The sequence below is a fragment of the Physeter macrocephalus genome, chromosome 9 (assembly GCF_002837175.3).
Source record: "Physeter macrocephalus isolate SW-GA chromosome 9, ASM283717v5, whole genome shotgun sequence".
NCBI classification, from domain to species: Eukaryota; Metazoa; Chordata; class Mammalia; order Artiodactyla; family Physeteridae; genus Physeter; species Physeter macrocephalus.
In genome coordinates, this window is record NC_041222.1 from 77,433,916 (window position 1) to 77,460,313 (window position 26,398).

Below are 26,398 nucleotides of genomic sequence, written 5' to 3' on the forward strand. Positions count from 1 at the left end.
CACTCTCAAGTCAAGTCCAATTGTCCAAGTATTGCCGCTACAGGCATTTGTTCTTCCAGTCTCAAATTAATGTCACCTGAAGGAACAAATAATTCTGAAGTTTTCTACCCATTATTCAAATATGATGGGAGAAAAGAAGCTTTGACACATTGTATCTCTCTGCATCAGGATGACACTGCCCACCACAAATTCCACATAAATACTTGACAAATATTTGCAGAGTTCATAAAATAAGGAGAAAAAGAGTAACAACCCTCAAATATGAGAGTACTGCTGCCTAGTATGTATTGATAATTCAGAAACATTTTAAGTATATATTTTTTGCATTAGTTATATCTAAAGCAATTAACATTACTGGGGAAAGTCCTACACATCTAAATAAACAGAATCATAATGTTTGGTTTCATTGACATAGAGTTATATTCCTGCCTCACATCAAATATCTGACACCCACGGAAATTTTGACAAATGATATGAAAATGGAAATTATGACAAATAAGATGAAAGGTGTTCTTTGAAACACTCACAGTCACACAAAATATATAATGATGCAGCAAAAGAGACTAGCAAAGGTTAGATTACTTCATAATCTCTGACTTACTTCTGCTGCAACAAATCAGAAGGCAAAAAAATATTTTTACCAAGGTGATAAAAATCAGTGGGGTAAGAAATCTTTGAAACTTCCAGGAGAAATGGATCATCTAACCCTCCAAGGTGTTTTAGGGTCCTATTTTTCTCATTGTAAATTTTCCAGAGTGGATGCAGGAAACCGGGTTGTAAATCATTGGGTTTTCTGTGTTTTCATTTCCTTGAGCTCCATCTCCTTTGCACTTTAACTTGCACCAACACACCCACCTTTAGAACACATATCCCAACTCTGAGTGACCTTTTTATCATTTATCATGCTGTTTAGTTTCAAAATTATATCTTAAAGCTTTGGTTTGAATAACATAACAAACTCCGTGGTATATTACCCTGTGTAGAGAGGCAAAAGAAAAAGTCAATTACTTCAGGAAAAAAATCTGAAGGTGGCCTAATATACTCAAGAGGTCGAACTTCTAATCTGTTGATTAGATGCGTAAAGCAATCGCAATGTCTGTGTTTCAAGAATGAGGTGAAAGAATTCACCATAAATATGAAGAAAGAGGGGAAGAGTGAGAAGAGTCACAGTAATTCCAGTCTGTATAAACTTCTCCTCTACCAGGAAAGGCATAGACCTGGGGAGACAGCAAGTAGACTATGGGACTGTGGGTGGAAGAATCCTCTCTTAAAGACCCAGCCAGGCAATGACAAAGCCCAACACTAGAAAAAGCTGCTCAAAGAGGACAGAGGCCACCAGAGTTGAGGGTGTAGCTCCCCACCTGCAGCACAGACATTTTGAGAACCCACAGAGTAGGTATAACAACTATTCCTGGCCATGATACATTTATTTGCAGTATAGCTACACTTAATTAAAACAAGTTTCTTTATTTATCAATATCAATAAATGTATCAACTGAAAAGGTGATCTAATGTTAATCAGAGGCTCTGCTTAGCAGGAATTTATGTCTTTTATTAGCACAAATGGGTAAAATACTTAAATAAGAGTCTTGACTGAGAAAAGCTTTCATAACAAAGTCCATGAGGGGAAATAAGGATCCTTGGTAGTTAAATTAAGGCTGAGAATCAGAGACCTATATAATAGTTATAGCCCAATTCCACAATCTTCCTTCCTTCTAATCTTACTTCAGATATTATAGGCTAATAAGGAAAATTAAAACTTTCAGACTGAGGCAATTTAATGAGGAAACTTGCTGTCAGTATTTAAAAAATGCTTAAAGTTCAGGAAGTGCCTTCTGTAGTCAAGATGACATCTTTGACTTTCAGGAGATAGAGAGGCTAAGCGGTGATGCTGAAAAGGAGAAAAATCTAGCTGCTGACTGATTCTGACTCATGCCAGGCATGTCAGTTCAGGTCCTTCAAAAAGCAAATGCCAGACACAATCACAATCTCTTGCAGCCAACTGTGCAAGAGATCTATTAGGGGAAACACGTGTGAAAAACAAAGGGGAGAGGGAGCAGTAGTTAGGCGTGAAAGGCCTTCAGGTCTGTCCCAAAAGCAGATTTTACCTCCGGGAAGAGAGAGAACACTGAGTAGGAAAGCCTCACACTGCAGTGCAGCTCTGCAGAAGTCTCGACCACGCCAACAAGAAGCCACAGAGCAAAGACTGCCTATGATCAGATCCCCGCATTGGTCAGGAATGGCTCAGCTCTAGTACCACCATCATGGTCAGCCAATGGCTGAAGCAATGCAGAGAGGACATGGTCTCAGCAATAATACTGCAAGGGATCTCCAAAATACAGTGGCTGAAGGCTGGGGGCAACTACAAGCCTCACAGCAGGTTCTCTCAGGAAGGGAGAGATGAGAAACTCATTGCCATGGCTGCCACAGCCCACACTTGTGCTGCATGGATCCACTTCTCCAACCATCTTTGGAGAGCAGCTGCTCCACAGTTCCTGTGGGCCTCTACTAAGGAGACACTTAGAAGAAAAACATGAGCAGGACAAACGCTGTCCCCATCCATCACTGCAGTTATTCTCAGGGCTGCAACTCATCTCCATCCTCCGATATCTATCAAAATTCCCCTCTGCCTCACCTATCACACCTCTGCAGGTCTTGATAGCTGATGTGATTAAGTGACCCAAACATTCCTTAGGTGTCTGAGACCCTGGCAATCATATCATCCTCATTCCAGGGTGGCCGTCATGTGTCCACTCACATTTAAAGTTAGTGGATCACTTGAGTGCCACCCATAGTCAACCTGCTGCCATTGTGTAGAAGCAATCCTACCTCCTTTAGCTGATCTGGGTCCTGTCTGCTGGTCCTAGACACAAGAGACTAAAGTAAATCACTGGCAACCACAGCTTGCAGTCAAACTGTACCCTTGCTATGTCCCCTGTGGAAAGACTACACCCACTTTGGGACTAGGACCACTAACGCTGCAGAGCTCAGAGGCGCAGGGACACACGCCTGCAAAAAGTTCCCCAGTGGGACACTGTGAGCTACAGTAAGTAGGACTATTTCTGTTTCCACCTTCTGCTTCCCAGACCCAGTAGTCTTTCTACTGGGGATACAGAACCAAATGGAAGTTTCTAACTTAGTGCCTATACTGCATCCTGAAAGACTGCAGCCCATCCTTGTAGAGTATTTCCTCTGAGTTGGAGCTTCATCTGTGCCTTCTGAAGGCCACTCCAGCACTCCAAGAGGCCTGTCGCCTCTGGATGATGCAGTCTGTGATACAACCAGTGGAGGCAAAGGCTCCCCCCCATCTCCTCCCACCCCACCCCCCCACATCCCAGCAAAGTCAGTCCCTTGTTCTGATGCTATGTTGTATGTGATTCCATACCTATGGATCAAGGAGTCAATTGGTAGCATTAAACATATACTAAGTTGCCAAGCAAAAATGATTAATTATATTATTTACTAAATATAAAAAATAAATAAGACACAGGTGTTGCCTTAAAGGAGCTCATAGTCTAAGGAGGATCAAATATGCACAGTAATGTCTTCCGTCATCATTACATACCATACTCATAGCAAGAACATATAAATGTTCTTAAGTACTGGTAAGCTACCATCACAAACCCTTAATCATAACCTCTGAAAACAGTCAAGTTGCACCAAAAATGTATTTACGTGCCCAATATTCACTAGTTGGCAACAGTTAATACTAACCATAATTTTTAAAATTAATTGGCAATATTTAATAAGTTCGGTTCTATGAATCCCAAATTTTTATATTGTATATTTCCAATTCCAAATTTTACAACAAAATAATGCTGCCCATATTGCTATTTTTAGATTATATACCTAAATCAAGTTCAAATAATAATCAAATTACTAAATTAATATATAACTAATATAATATTTTTTCAAAGATTACTAAATAATCTTTTTATATTTTCAGAATCATTCTAAATAGAAAATTTCTAAATTGTACAATGGTTAGGTTTATTATGCTGGCTTCATTTGAATAGGTAATGAACTTAGAAAATAAAGTAAACCCATACAGACAATTTCAAAACAATGCAAAATTTCCAAAGCAGGATAAAAAAATGACACTAACTTTATTTTTTTTCTTTTGATAGGCAAAAAGTAGATTTATTACTACAGGATGCTTGTGAGGGATACAAGCAGGCAGGTGAGGGGGCTCTGCCGACACTAAGTTTAATTACGAGTAATTTTCTTCCTAAATACCCAAAGCAGTTTTTTTCAGCATGCTCCATATTTTGACAATGATCTTGTTTATGAGGAAGAGGAAATCTGCAACTCACCTTTGTACACCGTAAGGCCTTTCCAAAATAGGCTCTTTGAATGGAGGAGGAATGTGACCAAAATAATCAGGATAAGCCACCTCTGAATATTCTGGGACAGACTTTGTACTTTTCACAATCTCAATATAAAGATCTGAGTCGTGGAGTGTTGGTCCATCAGGAACTTCAACTAATGCTTGTTCCACTGATGCAGTAGACTCAGTGTCTTCATCATCCTCAGTTTCGACTCCAGTACAGCAAAGCTTGCCTAGCTGAACAGTTCTTCCCTCAAACAGAACATTCCCACAAGTAGCCACGTGTGAACATGCATTAGCGCACGTAAGGGCAGTGACAGGGAGACTGTAGTCCTTCTTCATTCCTGCAGTAAAACCCGGGGCTGTTTGAGAAGGAATATTCTGCAATGTAATTCGGTCCAAGGCCTTCACAATATCATTGTTTAAGCCATGGCCCGATGAAATAGTTCTATTTTGATCACCACCTAGCTGCTGCTGTAATGTTCTGTCATTATCTTTAATATCTTCTTTTGCCAGATCCGCACAGGCTGGTTTCTTATTATCTTCATCTCCTTTAGGAGACACAGTCGCCTTCATTACAATTCCTTTTCTTAAATTGCTGGAATTCCCAGATGCTTCCTCTCCTGCCGTGGGAACAACAATAGGGCCATGCACTTTTCCCTCAAATACAAAAGCTTTTGGTTCTCTGGAGATTAAATCATAGTCCTTTGAAAATAAAAAATAAGTTTAATCTTTTATATGTAAATATTTACACGTATTAACAAAACTAAGATCATATTCATTTTTTTCATATTCATTTTATATGCTGATTCAGAAACCTAACATTTGAAAATTTTAAAGATGGATAAAACAGGGTATATTTTAATTTTGCTAATAAAAGACAAAATGTTTAACCAGCACAAAATTCATTACACTTATTTTACTTTTTCCATTATAAAAATAGTGCCTATATATAACAAATATGAGAAATTTTAGAAAAGTATAGAGACATTAAAATCATCTAAAATCTATTAAAGGAAACAGAACAGCTAAATTGTTATTCACTAATTCAACAGATATTTAGAGTGTTTGTTTTGTGCCAAGCACTGTTTCAGGCACTTAAGACCCATCAGTTAAAAAAAAAACTCTTCCCTTTTGCAGCTTATATTCTACAGAAGGAGGGGAGAGGACTGTCAATAGAAAAAGTAATAACATGATACAAATACATTTTATGGAATGTTAGAGGGTAAAGTGTTAAAGCAAAAGAAGAGGGGGAAAGGGGTAATGTGGACTGGGAGTGCCAGGGGGAGGAGAGGTGGGTGGCAATATTAATGCCATTGACTAGGGAAGGCTCACTGAGCAGATATAAGCAAAGACAGAGACGGCTGCCGGTTCCCAGACTCCTGAGTGGGAGAAGGCCTGGTGTGGTCAGAGAACAGCAAGGAGGTTAGGATGGCTGGAACAGATGGACCAAGATGAAGTCCAAGAGGTAAAGAGGATACTGTAGGGCCTTGCAGACTATTGTAAGAATTTTGCTTTTTACTCTGAATGAGACGGGGAGCCCATGGAGGGTTCTGAGAAGACGAGAGCCATGACATGACATATTTGGGGAGGGGGGTGGGGGGAAAAGACAAAAACCAAAACTGTAGTGCAGGCTCCTTAACCACAGCATTTAGGCATTTGGGGCTACGTAATTCTTTTTTGTTCAGTTTGGTTCTTTCTGCGGAGGAGTGGTGGCGGGGGTGCAGGTAATAGAAGCAGGAAGACCAATTAAGAGTCCTCTGCAGTAATCTATGGAAGTTGGTAAGAAGTGGTTAGATTCTAAATGTATTGTGAGGACAAAAAGACATGATATCCTGATAGACCAGATACAGGGTAAAAGGTACAAAGGTCACAGATGGTACCAAAGTATTTGCCTGAACAACTGAAAAGCATCAGGAGTTTAGCTTTGGAATGGTAAGTGTGAGCTAGTCACATATAGACAAGGATGTAAAGCAGGCAGCTGAATGTATGCATTGAGAATTCAGAAGAAAGGTGTATGCAGAAGATGTTACTTTGAGAGTCATTCACATACAGACACTACTCCAAGCCATGAGACTGGAAATCATCAGTGGAAAGAAACAGACAGATAAGAGAAGAAGACAAAAGACTGTACACCTCGGGATACTACAATCTTAAGAGGTTGAGGAGATGAAAATGAAATAGGAGATGGAGAAGAAAAAGCTGGGCTGGAAACATGAAAACCAGGAAAGAAAAGTGTCCTGGAAGACAAGTAAAAAAAAGGATGCTGCTGACAGATCAAGTAGTCTTTTCTCTTTTTATACTTTTAGACATTTTTTTGGTCTATGTAAGACTGTATCAAAAAAAAAAAAAAACTCAATGGATTTAACCTTTATTCTATTGCTGGGCATAAAATCCTTCACAGAATATGGAAGGATTTAAACAAAAAAATAAGATGTATATTTAAGCCATTTCCAAAATTTTGCTATTATAAAGAACTCTGCAATGAACATCCTTTTGCATACATTTTTTGTTTAGGATAATTTCCCAAGCACTGAAATGGAATTACAGAGCCAGATACTATAATCAATTTTAATGTTTAATACAAATTGTCCAAATGCCTTCCAAAAATACTTATATTAATACTATTCCCAGTAACTGTATATGAGAGTATCTATTTCAACTTTTCTCTTCCTTGACATTAGGTACTATAGTTTTTAAAAATGTTTTCTAAAGTGGTAGATAAGAAGTATGGTCTTACCGCCACTTTAATTTGCATTTCTTTGACTATTAGAAAAGCAAACAATTTTCCATATATCTATTAACCAGTTTATTTCTTCATAGGTAATATATTTGTTCCTGGAATATAGGGATTTTCTTGTTTTGCAGTATAAATTCTCACATTTATTTACACACACACACACACACACACACAGAGACACATCCCTTAACCCATTTTTGCAACAATTTTTCTGGATTTACAATTCACCTTTTAATTTTGTTTAACTTCTACACACACATTATGTAGTCAAAATTAAGACTCTTTTCTTTTGTGATTCATTCCTTAAATATCCACTGTATAAAAACCAGGGATTCAAATATAATTCACTTTCGGCCTCTGTACTATATCTAATACAAGGAGACAAGGAGGCACAAAGGAGGTAATGGGTAAGTCTCTCTGCATTAAAAGGGCTGAAAGGAAGAAATCTGCATTTAAAAATCTGTTGTAGGAAACGTGGTGGGATAGGTATCTACCCCACAGAAACATATACAACTGTTGGAAAAGATATTAAAATATTTTGGGAGTTCCCTGATGGTCTAGTGGTTAGGATTCAGAGCTTTCACTGACTTGGCCCAGGGTTCAATCCCTGGTCAGGGAACTGAGATCCTGCAAGCCACACGGCACGGCCAAAAAAAAAAAAAAAGATATTAAAACATTTTAAGTATGACAACAAGTGAATAAGAAAGCAAGGATTAAAAACCAAATAGTAAGTGAAGATGGGATCCCAAAGTTGTAAGACTGAAGCTGGCTTTCACTTGAAAAATGTTTGTTAAAACAGGTGACCTAGGGTATAGGTTTTCCCATCTCAAAAAGTATAAAGAACAGGAGAGTAACCCAGAGCTTGCATAAAGTGGGGAGTCCAACAGAAGATACCCCTCCCATAAAGAGGAACCCCAGAAAACTAAACCTTCAATATACAGGCCCTAGAAATACCCTACCACAAAACAAGTAATAGCAAGGAAAGTCAACTGTCTCAAACCTTAGCACTTAAGAGGGTGAAGAATAGCACTACTCACAAAATGGTACCAAAAGCCTGCTATCACACCACATGAATTTGCAGCCTGAATTCACATTATCAGGGTGGTCCAAAAATCCTCAATGAGGTATTTAATCTATTACAGTGCTTGTCAAAAGCAACAAAAACAAAAACTTCTGGAATTTCCACAAAATTATAAAGAAAACGAGCAACTCACGGTAAAAAAAAATTTTTTTTTAAACTGCAAGATAAAACTATAAGACTAAGGAATGCCTATATTTAATATGTTCAAAGAAATGAAAGACAAGAAACAAGAAGTTAAAGACTGATGAAATATTTTTTTAAACCTTCTAAAAATCAAAAACAAATTTAAATGCCTAATGTATGTTTCTAATGACAGATTAGATGGAGCAAAAATTAGAACTAAGGAACTGGCAGACTGTTCTGATGAAATTACCTAAATGCAGCACAGAGAAACAAAAGAGAAGGAAAACATTAAAAAAAGAGTTAAAAGATATGCAAGAGAGTTAGAAAATCTATATTCAATTAGAAATGCCAAAAGAGAAGAGAAGGGGAAAGAGAAAGAGACAGTATCTAAAGAAGAGAATAAAGAATTTTTCCAAATCCTATGAGAAAACAACACTCACAGATTCCAAAACACAATGAATCCTAAACAAGACTTAACAAATATCTACACTTAACAAACATTTCTGGGAAACTGTAGAGCACTGAAGCTAAAGAAACAATCTTACAAGTCACCAGAAACAATTTCTTATAAAGTGAAAACATACACTCAACCCGTAAATTTCACTTGTAGGTATTTATCCAAGAGAAATGAAGGCATATTTCCTACAAAGCTTTCCTACAAAAAAGCTTTGTACACACATGGTAGTATTAATTGTATTCATGATAGCCCAAAACTGCCAACATTCCAATACTCATCAAGAAGTGAATGAATAAAGAAATCGTGGTATATTCATACAGTGAAATACTACTCAGCAATAAGGAAAAAAAACCACTGATTAATGCAAAACACAGGTGAATCTCAAAAACATACTGAGCAAAAGAAGCCTTATACAAAAAAGTACATACTATATGAGCCCAGTTTTGAGAAATTCCAAAACAGGCAAAATTAACCTGGAGTGACAGCATATCAGTAGTTACCTGGGCAAGAGATGAGGATATTGTCTAAAAAGAAACCCAGGCAGAATTTCTGGGGTGACAGAAACAATTCTATATCTTGACAGGGTTGGTAGTTTCAAGAAGAATTACAAAATAAATACATTTTTGGACCAAAAAAGAGACAGACAGACAGACACTATAAAACATTTCAAGCAGGAGGAAAGCAATTCAAACAGTAAGTCTGAGAAACAAGAAGAAATAAAAAGTAAAAAGGTAGTGAAAATGTGCGTAAATCTTAAACACTGAATCTAAACACAAAGCAGTAGCATCATATGAGTTTTTTTTTAAAGCTAGAGTTAAAATATAAATTCAAAGCATGTAAGTTTTGAAGGTTTGGGAGGTGTATATAAAGTATCCTAAGTTTCCTTTTATAATTAAGAAGAGAAAAGAAAGATCCTAATTAACTTCAGAATTTAGTAAATACATATATTTACTATTTTATCAAGAGTAACTAGAGGGCTTCTCTGGTGGCGCAGTGGTTAAGAATCCACCTGCCAATGCAGGGGACACGGGTTTGAGCCCTGGTCCAGGAAGATCCCACATGCCACAGAGCAACTAAGCCCGTGCACCACAACTACTGAGCCTGTGCTCTAGAGCCTGCGAGCCACAACTACTGAGCCCACATGCCAAAACTACTGGACCCCACGTGTCTAGAGCCCGTGCTCCACAACAAGAGAAGCCACCACAATGAGAAGCCTGTGCACTGCAATGAAGAGCAGCCCCCACTCGCCATGACTAGAGAAAGCGCACGTGCAGCAACGAAGACCCAACACAGCCAAAACTAAAATAAATGAAATAAATAAATTTTTTTAAAAAGAGTAACTAGAATTTTTGCATATATGTCAAACTTACACCTTAAATGAATGCAATTTGTTGCACATAAATTATACTTCAAGAAAGCTGAATAAAATTAAAATAATGAGACTGTATAGTTTTCATATAAAGGTGAAAAAACTAAAACGAGGAAAAATAATCCAAACAAAGGCAAGAAAAAGACACAAAGACACAGAGATGAAACAAATAAAAATACAAAATAAGAGCTCACAAATCCAAATATATGAATAATTATATGTAAGTGATCTAAACGCTCCAGTTAAATAGCAAAGACTCAGATTTCAGTTTTTAAAATCCAATTGTATGCTGTTTAAAAGATAAACAGCTAAGGGTAACAAGAAGTTGGTGAAAAGATTTTTAAAGATACCAGGCAAGTAACTAAAATTTATGTAACTACATTAATATTTTTTTTAAAAAACTTTTTGCCTTAAAGTCTTACAGATAAAAACTAACTTCAATAAAAGGTTCAATCTGAGGGAATTCCCTGGTGGTCCAGTGGTTAAGAATCCACCTTCCAATGCAGGGGACGCAGGTTCAATCCCTGGTCGAGGAACTAAGATCCCACATGCCACAACTGCTGAGCCCATATGCCTCAACTAGAGAGCCCGCATGCTGCAAACTACAGAGCCCACGTGTTCTGGAGCCCGTGCGCCGCAACTAGAGAGAAGCCCATGCACCACAATAAAGAGCCCATGCACCGCAAGGGAAGATCCTGCATGCCGCAACTAAGACCTGACGCAGCCAAAAAAAAAAGTTCAATTTGAAAGGAAGAGAAATCAATTTACACTTATACACAATAAATAATAAGCCTCCAAAAATATGTAACGAAAACTGACAGAGCTGCAAAAAGAAATATATTTGCAATCATAATGAGAAATCTTTAACACACTTCTCTCAGTAATTGATAACATAGGAATAAAAATCCATAAGAATAGAAAAGAGCTTCTAAACACAATTAACAATCTTGTCCTATTAGGCAAACATACAACCGTGCCTAACTGCAGCAGAGTTCTTTTCAAAGACATGGGAAATAATAACAAAAATTGACCATATTCAAAGTTATAAGCCTCAAAAATTTCAAAAGATTATAATCATAAAGGATATGTCCTCTCATCCTACTACAATATGCTAGAAGTCAATAAAAAGATAAATAAAAAATTGGAAATTAAAAAGCCAACTCTGACATTACCAATGAATCAAAGGAAAAAATCATAATGGAAAAAAGTTTCAAAACAAAGATAATGAAAGCACTAAATTTCAAAACCTGTGTGATGCAACTAAAACAGTAATTAGAGGGAAATTTATAGCCTCAAAATGTAAATATTAGAAGAGAAGAAAAGCTGAAAATTACTGGACATCTATCTTAAGATGATAATAAAGAGAGAGAGAGAGAGAGAGAGAGAATGAAAGCAGGAAATATCAAGACATGGCACTGTAAGCATATCATTTAGAAATATGGGGACTAACTTCAAAAACATATGGAAAGGTGATTGTAGGAAACAGCAGATAGGAAGGAGACTACAGTTTTTCCTGATTAGACTATGTAAAACTATTTGCTCTTTAAACTTTGTCCATGCATAACTTTAATAAAAATTTAAAACCAAATTAAAAAGAGGGGAAAAAAATAAACATAACGAAAGTCCATATGGTAAATGTCATCATGCCACCACAGATGTATGAAAACAGAGCTGTGAAAATGCAGGATTTTGACACTTCTAATATTCTGCTATCAAGAAACAAAAGAAAATAAAACTACACTTGTCTCTACAAATAAATAATCATAGCTTTAAAAGCATGTGTAAGGCCCCCTTAAAAAAGTCTGTTGCTAACTACTTTAATAATTCTTTATGTGGACTCCAAATGCACTCATTCTGCCTCCGTCAGGCCATTGAATAGTAGCTTTAACACATCTGGAAACAAAGTGGGTGGTGTTCAGGTAAAAACAAACACATTAAGTAATTTTAAGCTTCAGCAGTTGATGTTGAAAGTGACATGCAAATCCAAGTGCAAAAGGTCATAATCAAAATTAATTCCATTCCTGTTTAGTATCTCATGATCTGCCGTCTCATATTATGGTATCATTTGATACAATGATAGCTGAAAAAAATTATTTCAAACACTTCCTATTTAGAATCAACCAAATATTTTTAATTCTCAAAAATACATCACTTAAATATTGCTGCCTATACATAGTTCCAACACACACTTAAAAAATTAGAGACTAAAGTGTTTGAACAGTGCATTCCTCTGAAACTGAAAAATGAGAAAGAGTGCCAACACAATTACTTTAGAATGATTTTCCAATTACGTACATAGAAGAAAATGTGCTATTTCCTGCAACATATACTATATACATAGAGCTAACTATTCTACTTTAAGCTTTAAAAATATGGCATTAATAAATATGTACTATCTGAAATACTGGAAGTAAGTTCTTTTGCTTAAACACAATAAAAAGGGGTAACTCACTTGGGAAGAATCCTCAGAGCTCTTAACACTCAGACACACCTGTCTTTACCATCTGACCCTGGTCACACCAAGTCAGGCCAAAAGTAGGAGTCTGTTCTAGGAGCAGCCAAACTAAAGGACAAGTTGGCCAGCTCTTCAAAGGTGCCAAGCAGGAAACCATCACAGGTGACCTATTCTGGTTGTTGAACTAACAGGCAAATGTACAAGTATTCATCAACACAGTCTACAAGAAAAGAACTGGCTTGTGAAATAATGAGAATCAAAATCCTGACCTTAACACCTGTTAACAAACTAGTCATCTCTATTCCCACATCAAAAACTCCTACAGTTTTTACTCACATTATATAATTCTTATATGTATACAAATAGAGAAGAAAATAGGTCATTTCTTCACAGAAAAATCAATTCCTTCCCTAAACCCCTTCCACAATATATTTTTTCTGCTTTAAATTGGCAGTATTTGTTATCTCTGGGGTTTTATTTAAAGTGGTTCTTAGTTGGGCACAAAAGTGTGAAAAGAGCAGCCAGATACTTCCTGTAGGTGGCATGAAAGAAAATCACCCTGTATCCTTTCCCAAATGCCTCTTCTTGTCTTCTTCTTTTTCTTTGACAAATAACCTCTCCTTCATTCCTGCCCTCTTTCTACTACCCCTGATTTCAACGTACCTTCCAACATACCCCAAATCTATGGGGAGTACCAAGACACTGGGGGAGGGGGAGAGGGAGCAACTTGCTGCTTCTTCTATTGCATCCAAAAGCTCATTAGTTCCCAAAGAGAAACCTGAATAATTAGAACTGTGAAATGTAAACATTAGCTAGCAAGTATTTCTCTGTTTTTATTTCTCACATATAGCTTCACATTTAAGTCTTTTTCTTTGAGCAACCAGGAATTAAGTGTGTGAAACTTGGCGGGGTCATGGAAAGGGGGTTTGCAGCAAGAGCTAAATAAATCTAAGATTATTAGTTCAAACCCTTTTACAGTTTAAGAGTCTGGGCAGTTTCAGGGACTTACTCAAGAACCCACCACAAGTGAGCAGCAGAGTGAGCGTAAGAAACTATATTTACTACTAGCCATCAATTCAATCAGCTTTACTTGCTGTGTAATCCAAGCTGAATACTATATTCTAGTAAATAAATGAGGGTAAGAAATGTTAACAAGAAGTCACTGTCCTTATGAAGCAACTTAAGTTCAAAGACTTCCAGTTGTCCTCTTTCCCCGACCTTCCATGCTTATATGGTGACTATCAGGAAAAACAATTCAACAAGCATAGACTATATTTTTAATTAAGCATTTTCTCAGCTCTCATCTCCCCTCAGTTGAAAGCAACTGATAAAAATAAGGCTTTAACATAAGATTCTGAAATGCCATTTTAAAGATTATTTTTAAAAAGAATAAAAAACTATGTCAATTAACTTGATAAACAAAAATGATTTAAAAATTTTACAGCTAGTCCAAAAATTAAATGGCCTAGTCCCCTCGTTTTACCGACAGCAATTTGTAGCTCAGAATGCTGAAACAACTGTCCAATGTCACTCAGAAAAGCAACACTACTTTCATTTTTTAGAAGTGAAAACAGTGATTATAGCTCTAAGAAAAAAAGAACTTTTTCTTAAAATTATTTAAGATGCTGAATTTTCTGTATACCTGAAAATCATCAACAAGCTCAGGGAAAAGGTGTTCATACATTTTAAGTTCTTCTATTGTTCGTCCTGGTTCTTGCTGGGGTTTTAGTTTGTTAATATCCGTTTCAATATCATCATTCTGAAATAATAAAAATGGTATGTCACCAATTAAGAAAAACAAAAAATTACAAAATACATTTCAGATTTAAAGCTTTCCAAATTATTAATTATATGTACATAGAGAATAATCACTGCAGAAGGTTGTATTAATTTCATTGTAAATTAAAATTTGCTTATGTTTTTTGGTTGTTGTGTTATTGTTATTTTGGTTGTTATGTTGTGTTTTCTTTTTATCAAAGATTATTCTAACATAGCATGGTATTTGGGCTCCTCAAGATAGAAAAACTAACATCAAGATCGAAACTAAACTATGTTCCCCCCCCAATCTCCCCAACTGCCATCATTTTGCTCAGATTAAAGGGCAGTAAAACTTAAGATAACTAAATTGAAAAATGTAAGTATATGATGGTGGTGGTGATAATCAAAATAACTAACTTTCATAGAGCAATGAAAATATGTGAGGGACTATGCTAAGGATTTTACATAATGATCTAATTTAATCTGCATAAGAATACTATGAAGCAGATAGTATCATGACCTCCATTTAATTAAAGAGGAAACTGAGGTACAGAGCGGTTAAGTGGCTTGCAAAGAGAGGAGCCAGCATGTGAAATCACTAATCAGTGATTTCAAAGAATACACTGTTAGTCAATATAACCCACTGCCTCAAGAGCGACTAATGGTTATCACGCACCCTTAGAAAAGCTCATTACCACCATTCACTCTGTTTCTCAGGGAAAAAAAAAAAATGAGGAATGGAACAACAGCCAAAAATGATTTCCATGTCCCTTTGGGAAAAAAAGAGGGTAAATGTAAAGAAATATGACCTCGGAGGAATAGGATATGTATCCAGGATCAATTTGATCTGTGTGTGTACAAAGAGCTAATGTACATCATGATGGAAAGACAAGTGTGAGTTACCTACTATCCAAGCTATTTTCTAGGACCCTCAACTCTGGCCTTACACAAATACAAATCCATCGTTACCTTCACTGACAGCTAAAGAGAGATAATAAGACCACTTATTTTCAATTGGTAATCATCTTCAATTTTACATTTATCTATCAGAGTAAAGTACTTATTTTTCAGACTTAAATTCATTCTACTATGTGTCAATCCTTAAAATGCTTTATATACATGTACCTGATTATATTTATATATTGTCATATTAACACATAATTTAAAAAAGAATAATATACTATATATTTCTCACATTTCATATTCAGGAATTTAGCTATTATTTCTTTAACCAATAAAAAGATTTTCCCCATTGTCATAAATAATAAAGACTGGTTTTATTTAAAGAGTATCATATTAATTACTGTATCATAATTGTGTAATTATTACATGAATATATAATTTCATATATCCTTAAATTCTGCATTGATGAACCAAAAAAATGTAACTTTCTTGATTAGCATCTATTAAAGTAGATAATACTTTCAAAATAATAAAAAATTTTTAAAAGGTATTCCTTACTCTAAACATACTAGTAGTTCAATATTCATTACTATTTTATGAAGATATCGCTTTACAAAGTAGCTATTTTAAAAATTAAAAAACAATTTTCCTGTAAAACAGGCGCAGTGAGGAAAGAAAACTATACTTTGAGAGGTCAATAGCAAGAAATTTTGTGTTTTGGTTCAGGGAAAAACAAAGATAAAGAGCTCCTGACACACTCAGAAGAAATAAACCTCCTACTACTCCTTAAAGTTCTTCTAAAATTAAGGAGAAAAAAAAAGAATGCATTGAAGCTTATATACTGACAAGTCCTGGAAATCTGGAGACGACTCTTCTACAACAGAACCTCCAGGTTTCTATAAATGCTCCAAACTCTGAAAAATCTGGGGCAAAGAGAATTGAATCACTATGGTGAGGAAAAAACAGTCTCTATGACTACAGTCACATTAGAACACAGATATTATACCCACTACAATGTAGCAGGTTCACCTAAAGCATGAAAAAGGTGATGTGATTTAGATAAAAAGGAAAAACTAAGGAAAGTCCAAATGTAACAGGCAACGTGAGTAAGAAGCAGACAGTGGTAAAGAAGAAAAATAAGATAACACAGCTCAGCAGTGTCAAAGTGCCAACAATTCTGTAGCCCTTGCAAAAAAGTAATATTTAGCAGAGCAGAGTGGTAAAGAAAGCAAACATTCACACCAGACTGCTTTATTCTGCATCTTGGTCCCACCTCTTATCAGCTACTCTGATAACCTTTCTGTACCTCTGGTTTCTAATTATCAGCCCTGTAAAGCAGAGGTAATAATACCACATACCTTATAGGATTACTATCAGGATTTAATGGTTACTACAGGCATACCTCGGAAATATCTCAGCTTCAGTTCCAGGCCACCACAATAAAGCGAATGTCGCAATAAAGAGTCAGATGAATTTTTGGTTTCCCAATACATACAAAAGTTATGTTTATACTATACTGTGGTCTATTAAGTGTTCAATACATTATGTCTAAAAAAACAATGTAAATACCTTAATTAAAAAATACTTCATTGCTAAACAATTACAACAGTAACATCAAAGATCACTGATCACAGATCACCATAACAAATATATTAATAATGAAAAAGATTGAAATATTGTGAGAATCACCAATGTGACACAGAGACATGAAGTGAGCAAATGGCTGTTGGAAAAATGGCACCAACAGACTTGCTCCACACAGGGTTGCCACAAACCTTCTGCAATTTGTTAAAAACACAGTATCTGCTAAGCTCAATAAAGGGAAGTGCAATAAAACGAGGTATGCCTGTATATGTAAAGTGCATGGACTAGCACAGGATTAACTGTTCAATAAATTCAATCTATTATTTTTTCTTATTATTATAACTGCTGTGTTAAGGTAAAATGGGGAAAATGTGAGCAATCTCAAATACCCCAGTGAATAACGCTGCCAATAACTATATTTTATAGATGTGACTGTCAAAAAAGACAAAGAAATCTGTGGAAATGTTCTAAATTAATGAGGCTTAATAGACATGACAATTAAATGCAATACCTGATGCAAGATCCTATACTGGAGAAAGAAAAAAAAAATCTTTTAAAGGGGATTATTAGATCCACTGACAAAATGGAATGTGGATGGTAGATTAGATAAAAATGACATATCACTATAAATGTATTAAGTTGGTAATTGTATTGTGGTTATGTAACAGAATACAGTCAGTCCTCCATATCCACAGGTTCCCATTCCTCAGATTCAACCAACCATGGATTGAAAATATTAAAAAAACAAAACTCCAACAAGTAAAACATGAATTTGCGGCACGCCAGCAACTATATACACAGCATTTACTTTGTACTTACAACTATTTACATAGCATTTACATTGTATTAGGTATTATACGTAATCTAGAGATGACAAAGTATATGGGAGGATGTGTATAGGTTACATGCAAATACTATGTCATTTCATATAAGGAACTTGAGCATCTGTAGATTTTGGTATCTGAGGTGGGTCCTGGAACCAATTCCCCCTAGGACACTGAGAGATTACTATATCACTGCCCTTAGAGGAAATATACACTAATGTATTTAGGGGTAAATGACCATGATACATAATATATGGAACTTATCCCCATATGATTTTTTAAAAAATTTTAAATAGGTATTCATGCATACACACTGACAATTTCCAAGCAGAAAAAATAGAATCACTGTTATAAATTCCTATTGAGTTCTACTTCCCGGCCAATCTCCATTTTTACATCTGTAGTGGTCACAACAGATATTTTTAATGAGGACCCTGAGCCATGAAGAATAAATTACACTCAACATACTTTGTTTTTATTTTTTTTTTATTTTTTATTTTTTTTGTGGTATGCGGGCCTCCCTCTGTTGTGGCCTCTCCCGTTGGGGAGCACAGGCTCCGGAAGCGCAGGCTCAGCGGCCATGGCTCACAGGCCCAGCTGCTCCGCGGCATGGGGGATCCTCCCAGACCGGGGCGCGAACCCGGTTCCCCTGCATCGGCAGGCAGACGCGCAACCACTGCGCCACCAGGGAAGCCCCCATACTTTGTTTTTAATACACGTGGAATCATACATAAAAGAAAGGTTTCCATCAAAATACAAAACTTTAAATTATAAACTTAATATTAATCTAGGAAATTTTATTATCTCTAAACACTCACTTCCCAAAGAATCCAAACAGTTGATTTTAATATACCTCCTGTTATCTAAGGAACACTTTACATGCAGAATATAAACCCTTCTAACTTGGATCCTACCAGTTCTTTCACCATATCAAGTCCAGAACCACCAACACAGTTACCCCAGATTTTTTGCCTTGAACACCAGAGCCTGCAATGTTTTTCGTCTTTGTAGCTTCTTGAGGCCAGGATGCATGCCATCACGTTGTCTAGACTGGCTACCATGACAATTTCGCCAAAGCTTGCCTTGGTGATCACATCTGGTGATAATAAAACTAGTTCTACATCTGCTATTAAGATAGAAATCTCCTTCCAGTATCTTAGATTCTATCTCCAGAGAGAGTCAAATACTCAGTGTACCCCAATTTTGATGTAGCATTTCAAGACAAAAAGGCCCAAGCAGACAAGAGTCAAATGAACCCCCTGTGCCCCAAAAGGCATTAAGCTAAACAGTTGAAAAATAAAGGAGTTAAGATGTTTTTCTGCATATACTAAAATGGCCCCCCCCACCACTTAAAAAAGCAAAACGGGTTGCCACCTAAGAGTCTAAAATAACAACTTTCCTTCAATCTTAGGTTTCCTTAGACTTTAAAATCTTAGTCAGAAAGGTTAGATAAAATCTTCCTTGTCAGAGAGAGTGAAAATAACTTATTTTAAGGCCCTTTTCAGACTAATGTATTCAAAGCAACATTTTTTTCCTTTCAATAGCTTAGCATCCATAGTCATCCATGATAAAAAGATGTGGACAAAACAAATTAATCCACTGTTAGCTATACATATCTACCCAATCTGTGTTCTACACCTGTGAATACAATTTATAAAGTTGACTAAACACAGAAATTTATACCAACCTTAAAATTTTTATCTAGGTCATCTTCATTTTCGGTTTCATTTTCAGCTTCTAAATCAATATCATCGTTGTCATCACTTTCATCTACTACGTCATCCACTGTGATACAAAATGTGCTATAAGTAGGTCAGAGGTAAGCATTCTATAACATGCACATCCAAAAGTAGAATGTTATATATATATATAACACTGGTATTTCAATCACCAATGGAAAAGTAAATGAAATTTCCTTATAAAAAATGTCTCTAAGGTTGTTCCAGGTGTTGAAAAACCTATGAGATGAAGTGAAAGTACTTCAAAATTTGGAAAAGCACTCTAAAAATGTAATGTTGTCAAGTTCTAAAAAATTAACAATGTCTTACGTTGCAACAGCTTGAATGAAACACCTCATTTCCTGTTTATGATAAATTTCAATAACTTTTCATCCATTTACAATTCACTCCCCATTTATATCTTTCACTGACTGCCATGTACCATGCACTGTGTTGTGTGCTGGGAATTTTTTAAAAGACGTGTAAATATACTCCCTGCCTCAGGGAGCTTATGAAGTTAAAGAGAGAAAGAGCAAAAAATAATTATAATACAAAAGGTATACACTAATGAAGGCATATACTTAAAAATGCCATGGGAATGGAATAATAAATGCAAACTGCCTGGGGCCAAGGTTATTAGTGATCACTTCACAAAACAGGTAATAATTAAGCAGTATTTTGGAGAAAAATATAGCAGCTTTCTGCGTGAACATAAGAGTATGTGAGTATGGCTTTTAAGAAGAAGAAATGATAATTTAAATTATATCTTTGGAAAATAAGTTAATCGTGACTTAACTTGTATGCTTGAGAAAGTACTAGGAGAAGCAAATAAGAATGAGAAAATGAAGGGTATGATAGGCCAATTAGTTTAGATTTTCACCCGATGGAAGATAAGCACTGGGGATTTTAAAGAGGAGAGTGATTTAACTTACATTTTTCAAAAGATCACTCTGGCAGGTATAAGAAAGGGAGCATATATATGGAGGGGGACCAATTAACAGAGGAAAAGACAATAACTGTCTGGACCAATACAGCAGTAATGGGGATGAAGAATGAATATGCATTAGAGAAAAACCCAGGAAGGAGAATGCAAAAGGACATGAGGACCATAGAGGTGGGGGACACAAGGAAAGAAGAGTAAAGGAGTACTCTGAGAGTACTCATGTAAGCAAATGAGTGCATTAAAACAAAGTAGAGAATATTTTTAACGGACATTTTTCTAAACTTTGTTTTTATCTTTTGACTCTATTGAGGAATAATTGACAATATAACTGTATATATTGAAAGTGTAAAATGTGATGATATATGGTAAAATGGTAAATCATGGTAAAATGATTATCAAGATGAAGATAATTAATACATCCATCACCTCACATGGTTAACACTGTTAACACTTTGTGTATGTGTGTGTGCGTGTGCATGTGGTGAGAATGCTTAAGATTTACTCTCAGAAACGCAATACACAATGCCGTATTATTAACTATAGTCACCATGTTGTACATTAGGTCCTCAGAACTTAATCTTCTTAAAACTGAAAATGTATACCCTTTGACCTTATCACCCCATTTACCATTCTCCCAGCCCTTGGAATCCAACTTTCTATTCTGTTTCTATGAAATCGTTTTTTTTTTTATTCAACAATTCCACATATAAGTGATACCATACAGTCAGTATTTGTCTTCCTCTGCCTTGCACATTTCACTTAGCATAAATGCCCACCAGATTCATCCATGTATCCATATTGTTGCAAATGGCAGCATTTCCTTTTTTTAATTGGCTGAATAATATTCATATATATGATATATGTACATCATATATATGAATCACTTTTCCTTATCCATTCATTCATGGAAAGACATTAAGGTTGTTTACAAATGTTGGCTATTGTAAATAATGCTGGAATGAACATGGGTATACAGATTCTTTAAGGTAATGATTTTGATTCCTTTGGATATATACCCAGGAGTGGGTTTGCTGGTATGGTAGTTTTATTTTTAATTTTTTGAGGAACCTCCATGTCCTTTTCCATATTAGCTGTACCATGTTACATTCCCACCAACAGTGTATAAGGGTTCTGTTTTCTCCAAATCCTCGCTATTTGCTCTCTCTTCTTTTTGATAATAGCCATTCTAAGAAGTGTGAGGTAATATCTCTTTGTGGTTTTGGTTTGCATTTCCCTGATGATTATTGATGTAAGGCAACTTTTCATTATCTACTGGCCATTTGTACATAATTCTTTGGGAAAATGTCTATTCAAGTCATTTGCCCATTTTTAATTGGACTATCTTCTTTTGTACTATTCGGCTATGTGAGTTCTTTGTATTTTTTTGATATTAAACCCTTATTAGATATATAGTTTGCAATTATTTTTTTCCCATTCTGTAGGTTGCCTTTTCAATATATTGTCTCCTTTGCTCTGCAGAATCTTTTTAGTTTGTTGTAGTTCCACTCGTTTATTTTAGCTTCTGTTGCCTGTGCTTTTGTTATCTTACCCGAGAAATCACTGCTAAGACCAATGTCAAGGATCTTTTCCCTTAAGTTTTCTTCTAGGAGTTTTATACTTTCAGGCCTTATATGTAAAGTCTTTTATCCATTTCGAGTCAATTTTTGTGAATAGTGTAAGACAGGGGTCCAGTTTCATTCTTTTGTGGATACCTAGTTTTCCCAATACCATTTATTAGAGACTGTCCTTTCCCCATTGTGTGTTCTTGACACCCTTATCAAAAACTAGTTGACCATAATATGTTTGGGTTTATGACTGGGCTCTCTAATCTGTTCCACTGGTCTATGTGCCCTGCTTTATTTGAGTACCATACTATTTTGATTACCATAGCTTCACAATAGCTTGAAATCAGGAAGTGTGATGCCTCCAGCTTTGTCCTTCTTTCTCAAGATTGCTTTGGCTATCTGGGGTCTTTTGTGGTTCCATACAAATTTTAGGATAGTTTTTGTATTTCTGTGAAAAATGACACTGGAATTTTGATAGGGATTGCATTGATTCTGAAGATCACTTTGGTCAGCATGAACATTTTCATATTAATTCTTCCAATTCAAGAATACAGGATATCTTTCAATTTTTTTGTGTGTCTTCTTCAATAACTTTTAACAGCGTCTTATTGATCAGCGTACAGGTCTTTCAATTCCTTGGTAAAACTTATTCATAAGTACTTTATTGTTTTGGATGCTATTGTAAATGGGATTGCTTTCTTAATCTCTCAGATAGTTCATTATTAGTGTGTAGAAATGCAACTAATGGTTTGTGTATTAACTTTGTGTCCTGTACCTTTACTGAATTCATTTATTAATTCTAACAGTTCTTTGGTGGAGATGTTACAGTTTTCTATATGTAAGATAATGTCATCTGCAAACAGAGATGATTTCATTTCTTCCTTTCTGACTTGGATGTATTTTCTTTCTTCTTTCTAGCCTAATGGCTATAATTAGGATATCTAGTACTATGCTGAGTAAAAATGGTGAGAGTGGGCATTCAGCTTTTGTTTTTCTGTTGAACTCTTTACGTCTCTTTCATTTCTGAAGGACAACTTTGATGGGTATTTTTTAAATTTTATTTATTTATTTTTGGCTGTGTTGGGTCTCCATTGCTGCGCGTGGGCTTTCTCTAGTTGCAGCAAGCAGTGGTTACTCTTCATTGTGGTGTGCGGGCTTCTCATTGCGGTGGCTTCTCTTGTTGCAGAGCATGGGCTCTAGGCACACGGGCTTCAGTAGCTGTGGCATGTGGGCTCAGTAGCTGTGGCTCGTGGGCTTAGTTGCTCCGCGGCATGTGGGATCTTCCCAGACCAGGGCTTGAACCCATGTCCCCTGTATTAGCAGGCAGATTCTTAACCACTGCACCACCAGTGTAAAGTGTTTTTGATTGACATTTTTCTTCAAGCAATTTGAATATATCATCCCACTCTCTCCTGGCCTGCAAGGCTTCTGCCGAGAAATCTACTAATAGGCTTATCAGTATTACTACGTAGATAAAAAGTTTTTTCTCTAGTTGCTTTCAAAATCCTCCCTTTGCCTTAAGAGCCTGATGAAAATGTCTTGGTGAAGATCTCTTACGGATGAACCTATTTGCAGATCTTTGAGCTTGTGCACCTACATAGCCATATCTTCACCAGATTTGGTAAGCTTTCAGGCACTATGTCTTTAAATCAGTTTTCTGTCCCTTTCTCTCTTCTTCTTCTGAGACTCCCATTACACAGATGTTGTTTCACTTAATCGTGTTCCACTATTCACATAGGCCTTCTTCACTCTTTTTCTTTCTGATTTCTTTTTCTCCTCTGACCTTATAATATCATGAGATCTGTCTTCAAGTTCACAGATTCTTTCTTTTGCTTGATTGAGCCTGATACTGAAGTTCTCTACTACATTATTCATTGTATTCTTCAGGTCCAGAATTTGGTTCTTTTTATGATTTCTTTCTCTTCGTTGAACTTCTCATTTTGTTCATGTATTGTTTTCCTAAGTTCACTGAATTGCTTCTGTCTTCTCTTGAAGTATCTGAGCTTCTTTATTTTGAATTCTTTTTCAGATAACTCACATATCTCCATTTCTTTAAGTTCACTTACTGAAAAGTTACTGTGTTCCTTTGGCAGTGTCATGTTTCCTTGCTTTTCCAGGTTTCTGAAGGTTTTGTATTGATGTCTGCACATCTGAGGATGCAGTCAACTCTTCCAGCCTTTTTGGACTGGCTTGGGTAGGGAAAGACTATCACCAGAAGGTGACTGTAAGAGCACCAGCTGGGTAGCATGCAGCATCTTTGCTTCCTGGGAAGGCACAGTGGTGGCATCTTTATGCAGCTCCATCAGTTGAGGTCAACATCAGCACTGACTCTAGGGGTCTTCTGTGGCCTATACTTTGGAGGTCCTCAGGTAGCAGTGGTAGCTAGGGCTATTGGGATCCTCAGGGGCAAAGGCTGCTAGGGTCTTCTTGTACTCCTCTTTTCTGACTATATGAGGAAGTTCTAGCTAAGGGGATCCCCCTTGGCACCTGATCTGGTATGCTGGATCTCACAGCAGTAACAGAGCCAGCCAGGGTCCTACAATCAGGTGCATATGGAACTACCACAAAGCCTGGGTCCTTGGGCACTGGTGCACTTGCTGTGGCAGTGGCATTGGTGTCTAAGATGCAAGAATGTGCAGATCTCTCATGAAAATGAGGTCTGGAGCTCTGGGGCTCACTGTAGTTGAGTCCAGCTGAGGGGAGATGCAACAGCTATATGAGCCCACAGCAAGAGCTCCATCCCCAAGGAACAAATGCAAGAGGCAGGACTCCAGGCAGCTCCGTCAGCTGAAATCAACTTTGGTGAAGACTTGGGAGGCCTCAGAAACAAAGGCTATAAACATCCACAGCAGCAAGGTTCACTGGGATTCTTCTGCTGTCCTTTTCTCCATGGGGTAAAATTCTACTGAGGTGAACCCTCTGGTACCAAGCTGCTCTGGACTGGGGGACGGGGTGGAGATAAAATGCTTCCTGTACTTTTCTATGTGGCCATCCTCAGGTTTTGAGTTCTGCATGGTTTCTGATGCTTCTTCATTGAAGTTCAGAGCTATCCCTGAGATATTTTCATGAGTTTTTAGTTGGTTATTTATTGTTTTTGCTGCATTTGCAGGGGAGACAAGTGTTGGGACCTCCTACCCCTCCATCTTGCTGATGTAACCTTCTTTAAACTCTTTTATACTTCCATTTCCAATGTGATTTAATACAGCAAAGATTATAAATTCCTCCAACCCAAGTATATGTTCTCCTCTCCTTCATTTCAGTAACAGAACCTCTGAGTTTTAGATAGAGGTTATAGATTCCAGCCTCCCTCACAGTAGTTATAGCCATATGACTAATTTTTGGCCAAAAGTATGTGAGGCAAAGTTGTAAATACAAACTCCAGATCACATCCTTTAAAAAGAAAATTGCCCTCTCCATTTTCTTCCATTACCATTTTCCACATGCACATGAGGAAACCACCATAGGAGATGATGAAAACAAAAAGAATCTTTTTCCTTTGATGACCTGGTGGACAGAGGCCTACTGTCCAGGATCACCTACCCATCTACTGGATGGGCATGTGAGAGAAAAAAAAAAAAATCTATCTCATGGCAGTGTAGCAAATAGGCTCTGGAGACAGAATACCTAATTCAAATCCTGGCTCCTTGAGTTATTAACTACTTGACCTTGAGCAATTACATAAGTTATTTGTGTTTCAGTTTCCTCATTTATAAAATGGAGATACCCACACATACTGTTCTTGGGAGACTTAAAGGAGTTAATATATATAAAGTGCCAGGCAAAGAGTATGTGCTATATGGGACTTCCCTGGGTGGTGCAGTGGTTAAGAATCCGCCTGCCAATGCAGGGGACATGGGTTCAATCCCTGGTACGGGAAGATCCCACATGCCATGGAGCAAGTAAGCCCGTGCGCCACAACTACTGAGCCCATGCGCCTAGAGCCCATGCTCCGCAATAAGAGAAGCCACCACAATGAGAAGCCCATGCACTGCAACAAGGAGTAGCCCACACGCAGCAACAAAGACCCAGCACAGCCAATAAATAAATAAATAAATAAATAAATAAATTTTTAAAAAAGAGAGAGTATGTGCTATAAAAATGCCTGTTATTACTATTGTTGCTTGAGGGACTGTGGTACTGTACTGGGTCACTGTGTAATAGCAGCTCAGTCTATCCTAACAAACAGAGTTACCAAATTGCTCTAAATTCTTTCAGAAATAGACCCCACAAAGTAAGTATTTATATTGCATATAGTAACTGGGTCTATTTATGTCAATGTACTAATGCCAGTTAGTCGTGGATAAACATAGGAAAAACTGACATTTGGAAAAAGAACTGTTAGGAAAAAAGAAGGCACTGAATTCAGAAAAGCCTATTGCAAACAAGAAAGACAACTCCTTGGATAGGGAGAAGGAAAAATGCAGTTCAGCATCAAAAAGAAAATATGTTTTTAATTTTTAGGCAAACCTGTCAAATATCTTCCTTTATAGGTATTTTCCTTTGGTTTCATACTCCAGATGTGAAATGTCATATAGCTTAGGGTGTCTGAGA

General features: G+C 36.6%; 1 protein-coding gene across 6 annotated transcripts in view; it reads right to left on the reverse strand.

Moving 5' to 3' along the window:
* The window catches only part of AGTPBP1 (ATP/GTP binding carboxypeptidase 1), a 181,559-nt gene that overhangs the window by 75,166 nt on the left and 79,995 nt on the right, over nt 1-26,398 (reverse strand). For all 6 annotated transcript variants that reach the window (XM_028494101.2, XM_024132913.3, XM_028494099.2 and 3 more), the window contains exons 12-14: nt 19,309-19,406; nt 14,195-14,311; nt 4,314-5,032 (exon numbers count right to left, since the gene is read on the reverse strand). In XM_028494101.2, coding sequence (XP_028349902.1) covers nt 4,314-5,032; nt 14,195-14,311; nt 19,309-19,406 — 934 coding nt within the window. The remainder of the gene's footprint in view (nt 1-4,313; nt 5,033-14,194; nt 14,312-19,308; nt 19,407-26,398) is intronic.